We start from the raw sequence: 12,978 nt of genomic DNA on the forward strand, positions 1-12,978 counted from the left end.
CGCCATTGCGGCCCCACAAAACAGTGGATGCATGTGTTTTTTTGCTGCAGGCTGCAGCCATGGACATGCTATGTGATCTGATGGTGAATTTGGAGTGACCCAATGCAAAAATCCTGAGGATCGATGGGCTTTTACCTCCCCCCTCCCAGGCAGCCTCCTTTATCGCTAGCATCCCTTATCTCCTTCCTGATCACTTATCGATCAGCTGTTTCCTTTCAACCTCCCCTTCCCTCTTGTTTGCCTTAGTGTCTTTTCCTTAGCTGGAGAGTTTTTTTGCTCCTCCTTTTCTTCTCATTTCTCTCCTCATTGCTTTAGTCTTCCTGTCTCCTCTCCTTGAAAGTTCGCTGTCATTAACTCCCCCCTCCCAGGCAGCCTCCTTTATCTCTAGCCTCCCTTATCTCTCTCCCCATCGGCAAATGATCAGCGGCTTTGTTTCAACACCCCCTTCCCTCTTTCAAAAAAAAAAGAGAGCATGATCTGCTTTTTGCCCCTGGGGAATTCGGCTCCAGGGACCACACATTCGCTCCGTAAGACGCACCGACATTTCCCCTTACTTTTTAGGAAGAAAAAATAGGTGCGTCTTATGCAGTGAAAAATACGGTATCTTGATATCCCTTGGCCTGTAACCTGATGTATGGAGAACGGCGTTGTTTGAGGATTCCTCGGTTGCTGTGTCTGAACTGCTACCTATGCTCCATTCTGATATGTCTTTGGGCAGCCTTTTCGAACCGGCTCTTCCGAGCCACTGGTTGGCAGGGCTGCCCTATTGCCATAGATATAATAAACGCTGGGAGGGTCCTTCATGGATTAATCGTTTTATTTAAGAGGCGGCCCCTCACCTGCGTAACAAACAATCCAGTAAAGTAGCAAACTCTTGCCGTACAGGTTAAGGAGGGAGGCGAACAGAGAGAACGACAGGCTTGGTCTGTTACGGGACGGAGACTTGGAAACCCAAATTGGGGAGAGGAAAAGAGCCCACCCACTCTCCTGCCCCCTTGGCAAACACCCCCAAGAGGGGAGCAGGATCCTTCCCCTCTCCCCGACTCACCTCCAGGGAGAGGGACAGCGCCAGGTTGCTCAGCGTCAAGGCCAGCAGGATGAGTCTCCACTCAAAGGGGATGCAAGCCAGCTGGAAAAAAGAGGGGGCAGGGAGTCTTGCTTTCCTTCTATGGCAGAGGTTCCCAAAATGAGTTGGAGGACCCTTCAGTGGTCCAGGGGTTCCTTAGAGGGATGCTAAGAGCCAAGCTTTGAAAAGCTGTTATCCCTGGCTCACGTTCAGCCAATTTATAGCTGTATAAATGATACCTGAAGGAGCGTCTCCACCCCCATTGTTCGGCCCGGACACAGAGGTCCAGCTCCGAGGGCCTTCTGGCGGTTCCCTCCCTGCAGGAGGCGAGGTTGCAGGGAAACAGGCAGAGGGCCTTCTCGGTGGTGGCACCCTCCCATCAGATTTCAAGGAGTTAAAGTACTATCTGACTTTTAGAAGACATCTGGAGGCAGCCCTGTTTAAAGGTAAAGGTAAAGGGACCCCTGACCATTAGGTCCAGTCGTGGACGACTCTGGGGTTACGGCGCTCATCTCGCTTTACTGGCCGAGGGAGCCGGCGTACAGCTTCCGGGTCATGTGGCCAGCAGGACTAAGCCGCTTCTGGCGAGCCAGAGCAGCGCACGGAAACGCCGTTTATCTTCCCACCGGAGCGGTACCTATTTATCTACATGCACTGGTGTGCTTTTGAACTGCTAGGTAGGCAGGAGCAGGGACCGAGCAACAGGAGCTCACCCCATCGCGGGGATTCGAACCGCTGACCCTCTGATCGGCAAGCCTTAGGCTCTGTGGTTTAGACCACAGCACCACCCGCGTCCCTCAGCCCTGTTTAGGGAAGTCTTTTAAGGTTTGATTGCGTTTTTAATATTCTGTTGGGAGCCATCCAGAGTGGCTGGGGGAACCCAGCCAGATTTGTAGGGTATTAATAATAATAATAATAATAATAATAATAATAATAATAATAATAATAATAATAATATCTGCATACTGCCCTTCACCTGAAGATATTGGGGCGGTTCACAGCATAAAAACACAAGGTTAAAGCATTAATCATTTAATTTAAGGATTAAATATTATACCCTCTCCCCTTCGACCAGTCCCCCCCCCCACTGAATCGGCTGCCCCAACCAGGCACTCAGGACCTTAGTGTAGCCCTAGATAAGGCTGCTGGACTTGGGAGTGTCCCAAAATCTGCAACGGGGAGTGCGAGACAGCAGAGCCTTCCCCAGTTGCAGAATCCAGAGGGGCCCCCTCCAGCTCACAGCGTCCTGGGATGAGTGGGGGGCAGCTGCAGGCCCCTTACCTCAAAAAATTCATCCAAGGCAGGGATGGGCCAGAGCAGGAGGAAGAGCAGAAAGCCAGAGGTGGCAGCGAGGGAGACGACAAACAGCGCTGAAAAACAGGAGCAAAGCGTGGATTTATAAACTCACTTTGCTTCATAAAGTTTATACACTGCTTGATTGTAAAAAGGAGTGCAATAAACAATGAATATCACAATCCTTGTTGTTTTGAAATAATAGTTATTTAAAATTATTGTTCAAATACAGTGGTGCCCCGCAAGACGAATGCCTCGCAAGATGGAAAACCCGCTAGACGAAAGGGCTTGCTTCGCAAGACGAAAATGTCTTGTGAGTCTTGAGATTTCTTTTCGCTCCCCACCCCCTTTTTCTAAGCCCCTAAGCCGCTAATAGCCTTTTAGCAGCTAATCCGCTAAGCCTTTAATAGCCGCTAAACCACTAATAGCGCTAATCCGCTAATAGGGTTGCTTCGCAAGACGAAAAAACTGCTAGACGAAGAGACTCGCAGAACGAATTAATTTCGTCTTGCAAGGCACCACTGTACTGTATTTTTCGCCCTATAGGGTGCACCGCCCCATAGGATGCACCTAGTTTTTTGGTGGGGGAAATAGAGGGGGGGAAAATATCCCCCCCCCCCGTCACGGGGCTGGCGCGGGGGAAGCCCGAGCTTCCCCCGACCCCAGCCCCCAGAACAGCCTGCTATCCGCAAGCCTAGGGAGCCCGGTGGGAAGTCGCGCCAGTCTCCCCAGGCTTGCGGAGAGCTGCGCAAAGCCCGGGCGTGCTCTTTAGTGCGCCCCAGGCTTTGGAATGCAGGCAGCTCTGCACAACCCTTGGGAGACCGGTGTGACTTCGTGCCGGGCTCCCTAGGGCTGCGCAGAGCTGCGCGAAGCCCGGGACTGCAGGCAGCTCTGCGCAACCCTCGGAGCCGGTCTCCCTAGGGTTGCGCAGAGCTTCCTGAAGCCTGCATTCGCCCCATAGGACGCACACACATTTCCCCTTCATTTTTGGAGGGGAAAAAGTGCATCCTATAGGGTGACAAATACGGCAACTATCATGCAAAAGTATTCTTTTTAAAGGAGCGAGCAGCTGCGGGCAGGCATAGAACCACGTTCCCTGAAACCCCAAAGCCACACAGAGTCGAGCAAACCCTCCCGATCCCTTGCTTGAAATTGGGGTGTCCCCCCCTGAACCGCGTGCGCGAAAACGGGCCCCGAGAGCCCGGCGTGGCGCTGCCGGACTCACCGTTGGTGCGGGTGGGCTGGCGGAAGGGGCGGCCTTTGGCAAAAGCCAGCGCCACGGCCACGTACTGGAAGCAGGAGACGTAGAACAGGGTGGTGTTTTCGAAGCCGCGCACGGAGTCCTCGTCGTCTTCGCCGCTGCCTTCCGGCGCCAACCCTGCGGTGACGTTCTCCGGGGTTGTGTTGTTGGGAAGAAGGTTGCAGGTCCTGGGGGAGGGAGGGAGGAGGAGACCCCCGTCAAGCTCGTTCGCTTACATCCCGCCTTTCCCAAAAGCTCAAGGCAGCGGACAATGAGAAAGGCTATCTATAATAGCCCAAGAAAGATGTTAAATTATTTTTGTATGCCACAACCCCTGCTCGAATTTTATTAGCTAAGAATTGGAAAACACAAGAAGTTCCAACAATAGAAGATTGGCAGATGAAGATGATGGACTTTTCGGAGCTGGCCGACCTGACCGGAAGAGTCCGTGACCAGAAGGAGGACTATCAGGAAGAATGGATGAAATTTAAAGACTGTTTAGTTAAATATGTTAAGTTAAATTAATTGGAGAAGCTTGCAAACAACAGATAGGCTCAGGACATAACTAGGTAATGGATGAATTAATATGTTTAATACTGAATTGGAAAGGAAAATATAATGATGTCGAGTGATTAAGTTAATTTTATAAGAATAGTGGTTTTGGAAAACCCTTAAAATGATATACACTGAAATTCAACCGGGGGGATACGATGAAGTCATTTAACAATGCTATTAAGTTTGGTTTAAATACGGTTGAGATTTATGTTTGTCTGTTTCTTTAAAAAATTCTTCGGAAAATCAATAAAAAAAATTGGGGGGGGGGGGGAAAGGCATCTATATGCTATATAAATATACACGTAACACATTCCAGATGCAGCAAACCAGCTTTCCCCGCAGGGGTTTACGATATGGAAAACGAACCATGGAAAGAGAAGAAGGGACGAATATCTTAAGGACTTAAAACGAGTCTTTTAAATTGTGAAACAGAAAATTTAATAAAAATTACCGTATTTTTCGCTCTATAACACGCACCTGACCATAACACGCACATAGTTTTTAGAGGAGGAAAACAAGAAAAAAAATATTCTAAACGAAACAGTGGATTTATGATTTTTGTGCTTCATGCTGTGGCCACAGACGTGTGATCTGACGGTGAGTTTGGGGTAGCCCAATGCAAAAATCCTGATGATCCATGTGGATCACCTTTTAAGTGGGGAGGGAAGGAAAAGCACTCAAGGGACAAGGAACACGCGTGGGGTGGGTGGAGAAGGATGCTGTTAGTAATGCAGAAGAGGGGTATAAGAGGAGAAGGCTCCTCTCCTCTCCTGCTTTGCTCCTTTAAAGCAAGCAGGCTCTCTGTCCCTCTCTCCTCCCCACTCAGCAGCTCTTCTCCCGCTTTGCTGTTTCAAAGCGAGCCACGGAGGAGGGAAGGAAGGGGAACCATGGATCCTCTGCTCACGACTGCAGCAGATCCCCCCGCCATCCGCAGGCATTCGCTCCATAACACGCACAGACATTTCCCCTGACTTTCTAGGAGGAAAAAAGTGAGTGTTATGGTGCAAAAAATACGGTATATATAAAAACACAACACGCATCGTAACAACGAAACAAAATAAACCGATATACCTAACAACACAGTTAAAGGATGTCTTTGAAGTTTTCGTACTGAAGCAATGAACGTAAGCAGGTACCCTCTTGGCGTCAATAAGGATCAGGCAAACTCAGTAAATGGAGAATTAAAAGGTGAAGTTTATTGCCAGGCAATAAGGACCCAGTTTGGAATCTCTTCCAAAAGGAACTGGGACCCCGATTGACAGAAATCCAGAGGTCTTTATACCTGAGCAGATCACAGCAAATCATAGATCATGAGACAACCATGAGGCAGTCACGATATCGCCAGCAAAATTAGCCAATTAGCAAGCTTCTTGCCATGCTTCCAGCTCCTGGTCAAGCACAGAGTTCTAGTTCTGCTTTCCGTTGCTTGCAGTGACGCTCTGTCTAACCTCTCCCCTAGTTATGACAGGACAGGGAGTTTGGAGATTTTGTGGTTTTGCTCTTCCTGTTCTGTGGATTAATTTAGCCTGTATCTGAGGGGATTTTGTACCAGAATCTCTGATTCACGTCTCCCCCTTGTCCAGGGTACACGGATGTTTGTAGGGGAAAGGTCGGCTCCTAATTTTGCTGTTTCAAGCAGTATGCAGTTAGCTAAGGCACAGCTTCCCTTTGATTCAAAATGGATTATACAATACTGTAAGCCCTGATTATGTGTGAGCATATATGAATATACTGATTACTGATAACTGATTATATGGATAGCATAGGGGTAGCCCTTCTTCCTTGCCTCAGTACGGCACTTAAAAGGTGTGTGACGAAGGTACCAGGCAAGCCTCCCTGGGGAGAGCGTCTCACAAACAGGGGGGCCACTGCAGAAAAGGCCGCCCTCTGGAAGAGGCGGACGAGGAGGAGCCTCAGAGCACGGTTGCAGAGGCGGTCCTCAAGCTATTGCACCCTCCCTTGCCCCGAAGACCTCGCCCCGGCCACTCACCCGTTCTCCTGGCTGTGGTACCAAGGTTGTCCCTGGACAAGGAGGAAGGCTCCAACCTGAAAGCCCAGGGACAGCAGAATCTGGGTGAAGACGGAGAGCAGGAGCTGGGGAGATACCAGGCTGGTGGGCGGCCGTTGGGGTACCAGTTCCCTCCATGCGCGGTTCAGGCTCACTGAAGAGGGAGAAGAGGGGTGGGAAGGTGGGGCGGAGGGTCTCACAGCCCCTTCCCCGCCAGGCGCCCAGCCCAGATGGGGTGCTGGGGGGCTCAGGTCCCATCCCCCCAATTCTGCATGGAGCAGGTCAGCCACCATTCTACCATAGCTGTCAACTTTTCCCTTTTCTTGCGAGGAATCCTATTCTGAAGAAGGGAATTTCCCTTAAAAACAGGGAAATGTTGACAGCTATGATTCTACACTGTTGGTCCCTGGGGAGGGAGGGGGGCACACACAGTCTTCCCTCCCCCCACCCCAGACCTTTACCAGGGCAATGCTGACGCCACCAAATTGTATACGCGCTTCGTTGTTAATAATAATAATAATAATAATAATAATGATAATAATAATGATAATAATAATAATAATAATAATAATAATAATAATAATAATAATAATAATTTATTTATACCCCGCCCATCTGGCTGGGTTTCCCCAGCCACTCTGGGAGGCTTCCAACAAAAGATTAAAATACAATAACCTATCAAACATTAAAAGCTTCCCTAAACAGGGCTGCCTTCAAATGTCTTCTAAAAGTCTGGTAGTTGTTTTTCTCTTTGACATCTGGTGGGAGGGTGTACCACAGGGCAGGCACCACCACTGAGAAGGCCCTCTGCCTGGTTCCCTGTAACTTGGCTTCTCGCAAGGAGGGAACCGCCAAAAGGCCCTCGGAGCTGGACCTCCGTGTCTGGGCTGAACGATGGGGGTGGAGACGCTCCTTCAGGTCTACTGGGCCTTTGAGGCCGTCAAGGGCTTTCAAGGTCAGCCCCAACACTTTGAATTGTGCTCGGAAACATACTGGGAGCCAGTGTAGGTCTTTCAAGACCGGTGTTATGCGGTCTTGGCGGCCGCTCCCAGTTAATATGTTACTACGTAGCTGATTTAATTGCAAGCCACCCACACAAGGGATTCCCTGGCCACTTTCACACCGGACCTTTAATGCACTGCCATGCCCCTTTAAGCAGTCATGGCTCCCCTGCCGCAAAGGATCCTGGGAGATGTAGTTTGTTAAGGGTGCTAGGAGGTCCCTGCTCCCCTGGACCACTTACTGGTGAAGGCCAATGACATGATGATGGCCACGTCGATGAAGAGGTACTGCACATCTCCCAAGTTGCCCTGGATCTGGAAGAGAAGGGAGAGGTCGGAAGCAGCCTTCAGCTCTCACTCAATCCTGCAAATACCTTTTTATTTTATTTATTTATTTAATAATATTTTATTAAATTTTTCCAAAACATTACAAAAAGAAAAAGAGAAAAAATTAAAAATTTTTTTTTAAAACAATTAAAAACAATTCAATCTTTCATAACATATCTTACATTCGCTTGTTTCCCGGACCTCCCCACACCTCCCCTCTTTGTATTCCAGTTCAATTTATTTATTCAGCAAATCCTTTCCCTCTTTACCTTTATCCTTATCTTGGTCTTAATAAATTTTAACTTTATCTTTCCATCTGTTAACATTCCATTTTTTCCTATTCCTTCATAATATTATTACTAAAAAAACCCTTAACCTCAATGCAACATCATTCTAACATTCATTAATTTTACAGTATTTCTGTAGATAGTCTTTAAATTTCTTCCAATCTTCTTCCACCAACTGTTCTCCCTAGTCTCGGATTCTGCCGGTCATTTCCGCCAATTCCATATAGTCTATTACCTTCATCTGCCATTCTTCCAGAGTGGGTAGTTCTTGTGTCTTCCAATACTTCGCGATGAGTTGATGTTGTAGCGTACATAAAGAAAGTTCTATCCTTCTTTAACACCAATTGGCCAACCATGCCCAGGAGAAAGGCCTCTGGTTTCTTCGGGAAGGTATATTTAAATACCTTTTCATTTCGTTATATATCATCTCCCATAAAGCCTTAGCAAATACCTGCCCCTGGGAATTTACCCCTTGCAGGTCTCCCGAAATAAGCTCAGCCCCTTGAGTACGAGACCGTGCGTCTCAGGGTTGTGGGTTCAAGTGTTGGGCAAAAGATTCCTGCCTTGCAGGGGTTGGACGAGATGACCCAAAGGAACCCTTCGGACAGTACGGTTCTATTTAATACATCTATTAAATAAACATATTCTGGCCACTGTGAGAACAAGGTACTGGACTGGACGGGCCGGTCCAGCAGGGCTCTGTATACGGAAGTCTGGGGCGACAGCAGAACCTCCACGCCTAAGAGCAGTCTAGCCCGGAATACTGGAAGGCAGGAAACAGGAGTGTTGTTGCTGTTCTGCACAGGAGGATGGGCCAGGTAGGACACCTTGGGCCTGATCCGGCAGCCGTGGTGGCCTCACGCCCTTTACTCACCGAGTAGAGGAGCAGGACGCTGAGATACTGGATGATGCTGTAGAGAGCCATGAACTTGAAGACGCAGAAGGAGGTGACCAGAGCAGCACGGCCTTCGCTGGGGATGAGTAATAATAATAATTTATTCTTTATACCCCGCCCAACTGGCCGGATTTCCCCTGCCATTCTGGGCGGCTCCCAACAGAATATTAAAAACAAGATAAAACATCAAACATTAAAAACTTCCCCAAACAGGGCTGCCTTCAGATGTCTTCTAAAAGTCAGGTAGCTGTTTATTTCCTTGACATCTGGTGGGAGGGCATTCCACAGGGCGGGAGCCACCACAGAGAAGGCCCTCTGCCTGGTTCCCTGTAACTTAGCTTCTCGCAGGGAGGGAACCGCCAGAAGGCCCTCGGAGCTGGACCCCAGTGTCTGGGCTGAATGATGGGGGTGGAGACGCTCCTTCAGGTCTACTGGGCCTTTGAGGCCATTTAGGGCTTTCAAGGTAAGCACCAACACTTTGAATTGTGCTTGGAAACGTACTGGGAGCCAATGCAGATCTCTCAGGACTGGTGTTATGTGGTCTCCCAGTCCCCAGTCTAGCTGCCGCATTCTGGATTAGTTGCAGTTTCCGGGTCACCTTCAAAGGTAGCCCCACATAGAGGGCATTGCAGTAGTCCAAGCGGGAGATAACCAGAGCATGCACCACTCTGGCCAGACAGTCTGCGGGCAGGTGGGGTCTCATCCTGCGTACCAGATGGAGCTGGTAAACAGCTGCCTTGGACACAGAACTGACCTGCGCCTCCATGGACAGCGGTGAGTCCAGAATGACTCCCAGGCTGCGCACCTGCTCCTTCAGAGGCACAGTTGCCCCATTCTTGTCAGGATCCAACCTCAACCTCAATGAGGAGAGGCGGATGGCTGTCACCAAACATGGCGAGGCGAGCGCACTACAAATCCCAGCATGCATTCCGGCCACCCACCCCACCGCAAGGAAACCGATTTGCAAGTCCTCCGGATTTCCTGGAGATCCAGCCAGCTGCCACCTACCGGACAAGATCTGGGACGCAGGAGATGTTGGGCGTCTTGGAGGTGAAGGGCGAGGCCACAGAGGCCTCCAGCTCTGAGAGGGAGATCCCGGCATGGGCCCGCTTCAGCGCCTGAGGAGGGGAAGGGAAGAGAGCCGTTACGGGCCTTACACGCAAGCAGCAACACCCGCAGCTCAGCCCTGGGTGCGAATCTGCTGCCGCCGTAATGGGACGCAGGCAAAAGCGGCCTCAGCGACTTACCCCGCAGTCATTGGCGCCGTCCCCACACATGCCCACGTAGTAGCTGGAAGGCAGAACAAGGCAGGTTATCCGGGGCTGGAAGGGAGACGGGGCCACAGGCCCAGACCGGGGGGGGGGGGGGGGGAGCCACATGGGTCCCTTGGCCCGGCCCTCAGATTCCAAAGGGGGCCTCGGTCAACATATTCACAATCGCAGGGGATGCATTGGGGCGAAGTGAAGTGCTCCTTCTTCCGATACGAAGAAGATTGGAAAAAAATTAAAGCTTATCTACAAAAACATTAATGAATGTTAGAAGGATGCTGGAATGAAGCCATATGGTTTTAGCAGAAATGTAATAAAGAATTAAGTAAAAGCTGATTGATAACGGGACAAAATGAAAAATTTAAGGTTAGACCGTTAAGATAAATTATAGAAGAAAAATTGAGAAAGATGGAAAGAATTTGCTGAAATAGTTAACTGAAATAGAATACAAAAAAGGGAGGTGTGAGGAGGTCGATGAAACAATTTAATGAAAGGTAAAGATATGGAATACTGGACGTGTGTGTTTAGTGTTTTCTTTCTTTCTTTTTCTTCTCTGCATTGTTGTATTGCCTTTTTATGTTTCTATATTCCTTTTTCTTTGTTTTTTTATGTATTGTAATTGTAATTGTAATGTATGTTTTGTTAAAATTTTTATTGTTTTTCCTTTTTCCTTTTTCTGTAATTTTTAAACTTCTAATAAATATCATTTAAAAAAACAAAAAGAAAAAAAACCGAAAGAAATTGCCCACCAAATACTAAACTTGAATTTGGGAAACGTTTTTCCAAATCTTCTAATTGCATTAGGCCTTTTCTTATCCTTACCAGCTACAGCGGCCTGTAGAGGAGTTTCGATATATTAAAGCGAATTAAGTCTTTCTTTCGATCGACAACGGCTCAAGAACGCCTAAACGGTTTAGCCATGATGAACATAAACCACGATAAGGCGAAGTTGCTTGATTTTTCAAGAATTCGCAGAAAAGAAAGCTAGGAGAGTATTTTTAAGTGTAACTACTTAAAATAATCCTTTTCCCTATGTCTTTTTAAAAAGCACTATTGTCTATCTATATTTTCCATTTTGTCTTTATATGCAGGTAACGGTTCAAGCCTTGAAATAAAATTATTTGTCAGCATACCTTTTGTGAAAATTATTTGTATACAGTGGTGCCTCGCAAGACGAAAAGAATCCGTTCCACGAGTCTCTTCGTCTAGCGGTTTTTTCGTCTTGCGGAGCAACCCCATTAGCGGATTAGCGCTATTAGCAGTTTAGCGGCTATTAAAGGTTTAAGGGATTAGCGGATTAGCTGCTAAAAGGCTATTAGCAGCTTAGTGCCTTAGAAAAAGGGGGTGAGGAGCGGAAAAAAATCGCAAGAATTGCAAGACATTTTTGTCTTGTGAAGCAAGCCCATAGAGAAATTCGTCCTGCGAAGCGCATTGGAAAACGGAAAACCCTTTCGTCTAGCGGGTTTTCCGTCTTGCGAGGCATTCCTCTTGCGGGGCACCACTGTACTTACTTATTTGTAAGACTTCAGTTATCCCCAGGGTAAAATGAAAAGGGGGGGGGCACATTATCTACCTGGCCTGGGCCTCTGCCTGGCTCTGCAAGGCCCTGTGGGGCCAGACCCCCAACCTCCCGGAGCCGGGGCTGGGACTCGGGGAGCCACAATGGCAGGGACAGGTACTCACTCCATCTTCTGCAAGGCTTCCACCAGCTGGGTCTTCTGTTCGGGGGCCATCCGGGCATAGACCGTGCCGCAGAGGAGCAGCTGCAACGGAGGGAGAAGGGGGCTGCCGTCGAACTAAGACCAGAGGCATCCCAGCCCCACTTGGGGCAGCAGTTCTAACCCCCCCTCCCTCCGGAAAGCGTGAAAACCCAGGGCGAAGCAAGACAGCAAAGGCAGATGTGGAACTACGGACCTACAGGAAAGGAGATGGCAGGATCCGACTTGGACCTGCGAGAGACAAGGGTTCAAATTCCCACTCTGTGCCCGTGAAGCTCGCTGGGTGAGGCCTTGGGGGCCCTGTTGCTGCCACTTTTAATAATAATAATAATAAATTTCATTTATACCCCGCCCTCCCCAGCCAAGACTGGGCTCAGGGTGGTTAACGACTGATATAAAACCAATTGATTGAAATACAACTTAAAAACAAGATTAAAATACAGCATTAAAACATTAAAATGCAGCCTCATTTCAACGGAAACTCAAATCAAAAACGTTTTTGGGGGGGATGAAAACGTCAAGTCTTCACCAAGGCCAACTATCCAGACTGGTCCTACGTGGGCCAGAAAAAAGCCAGGGAAGTCCCCAAGTAGGAGTTCCATCACAGAAGAAGAAAGGAAAAAAGGAAAGAGGGGGAGAGAATCAAATTGGCTCCAAGCCAAAGGCCAGGCGGAACAACTCTGTCTTACAGGCCCTGCGGAAAGAAATCAGGGCCCTGGTCTCATGAGGCAGAGCGTTCCACCCGGCCGGGGCCAGAGTTGAAAAGGCCCTGGCTCTGGTTGAGGCTAATCTGACTTCCTTAGGGCCTGGGACCTCTAGGGTGTTGCTATTTATGGACCTTGAGGCTCTCCGTGGGGCATACCGGGAGAAGTGGTCCCGTAGGTACAGGGGTCCTAGGCCGTGACTTACCTTGCAGGGTTGTTGTGAAGACAAGGTCCTGGGTTCAAATCCTGGCTCTGTGGCCCACGGTCCACCCCGCTTGCCGTTCTCTGCACTGAGTGACAACAGCGGCTCTCCAAGGGTTCGGATGCAGGCGAGACCTCTCTCCCTCCCCAGACCTACCTAGAGATGCCCCTAGCAGCGTCTGAACCTCCCACCTTTCCCCCCACTTTGCCATTCTCTCCAAAGGATGTACCTTGGGCAAGAGATCCGGGAAGTGGTCAAGGATGACTGAGAAGGACTTCCCGCCGACCGCAAAGTGGTAGCTGGTGTCTGGGGGGGCCGCAGGGGGCTGGTCCTCCTTGTCCAGCATCAACTTGATCTCCTGGAGGAAAACAGGAATGCCCAGCCAGATGGGCGGGATATAAATAAATTATTACT

At 49.0% G+C, this 12,978-nt stretch overlaps 2 protein-coding genes across 4 annotated transcripts in view; one reads left to right on the forward strand and one right to left on the reverse strand.

The window, feature by feature from the left end:
- Positions 1-12,978, forward strand: part of UFSP1 (UFM1 specific peptidase 1) — a 189,692-nt gene that overhangs the window by 95,802 nt on the left and 80,912 nt on the right. The gene's annotated exons all lie outside the window — the stretch shown is intronic.
- The window catches only part of LOC310662857 (polyamine-transporting ATPase 13A3-like), a 60,786-nt gene that overhangs the window by 4,229 nt on the left and 43,579 nt on the right, over positions 1-12,978 (reverse strand). For all 3 annotated transcript variants that reach the window (XR_014504336.1, XM_083410053.1, XM_083410054.1), the window contains exons 22-31: positions 12,794-12,922; positions 11,624-11,703; positions 9,920-9,962; positions 9,681-9,790; positions 8,652-8,748; positions 7,406-7,478; positions 6,145-6,316; positions 3,585-3,787; positions 2,348-2,436; positions 1,049-1,129 (exon numbers count right to left, since the gene is read on the reverse strand). Coding sequence is in view for 2 of the 3 variants with exons in the window: in XM_083410053.1 (XP_083266179.1) it covers positions 1,049-1,129; positions 2,348-2,436; positions 3,585-3,787; positions 6,145-6,316; positions 7,406-7,478; positions 8,652-8,748; positions 9,681-9,790; positions 9,920-9,962; positions 11,624-11,703; positions 12,794-12,922 (1,077 nt within the window). In the remaining variant the exon portion in view is untranslated. The remainder of the gene's footprint in view (positions 1-1,048; positions 1,130-2,347; positions 2,437-3,584; positions 3,788-6,144; positions 6,317-7,405; positions 7,479-8,651; positions 8,749-9,680; positions 9,791-9,919; positions 9,963-11,623; positions 11,704-12,793; positions 12,923-12,978) is intronic.

This window comes from Podarcis tiliguerta, assembly GCF_965153285.1.
Source record: "Podarcis tiliguerta genome assembly, chromosome: 13".
Classification (NCBI taxonomy): domain Eukaryota; kingdom Metazoa; phylum Chordata; class Lepidosauria; order Squamata; family Lacertidae; genus Podarcis; species Podarcis tiliguerta.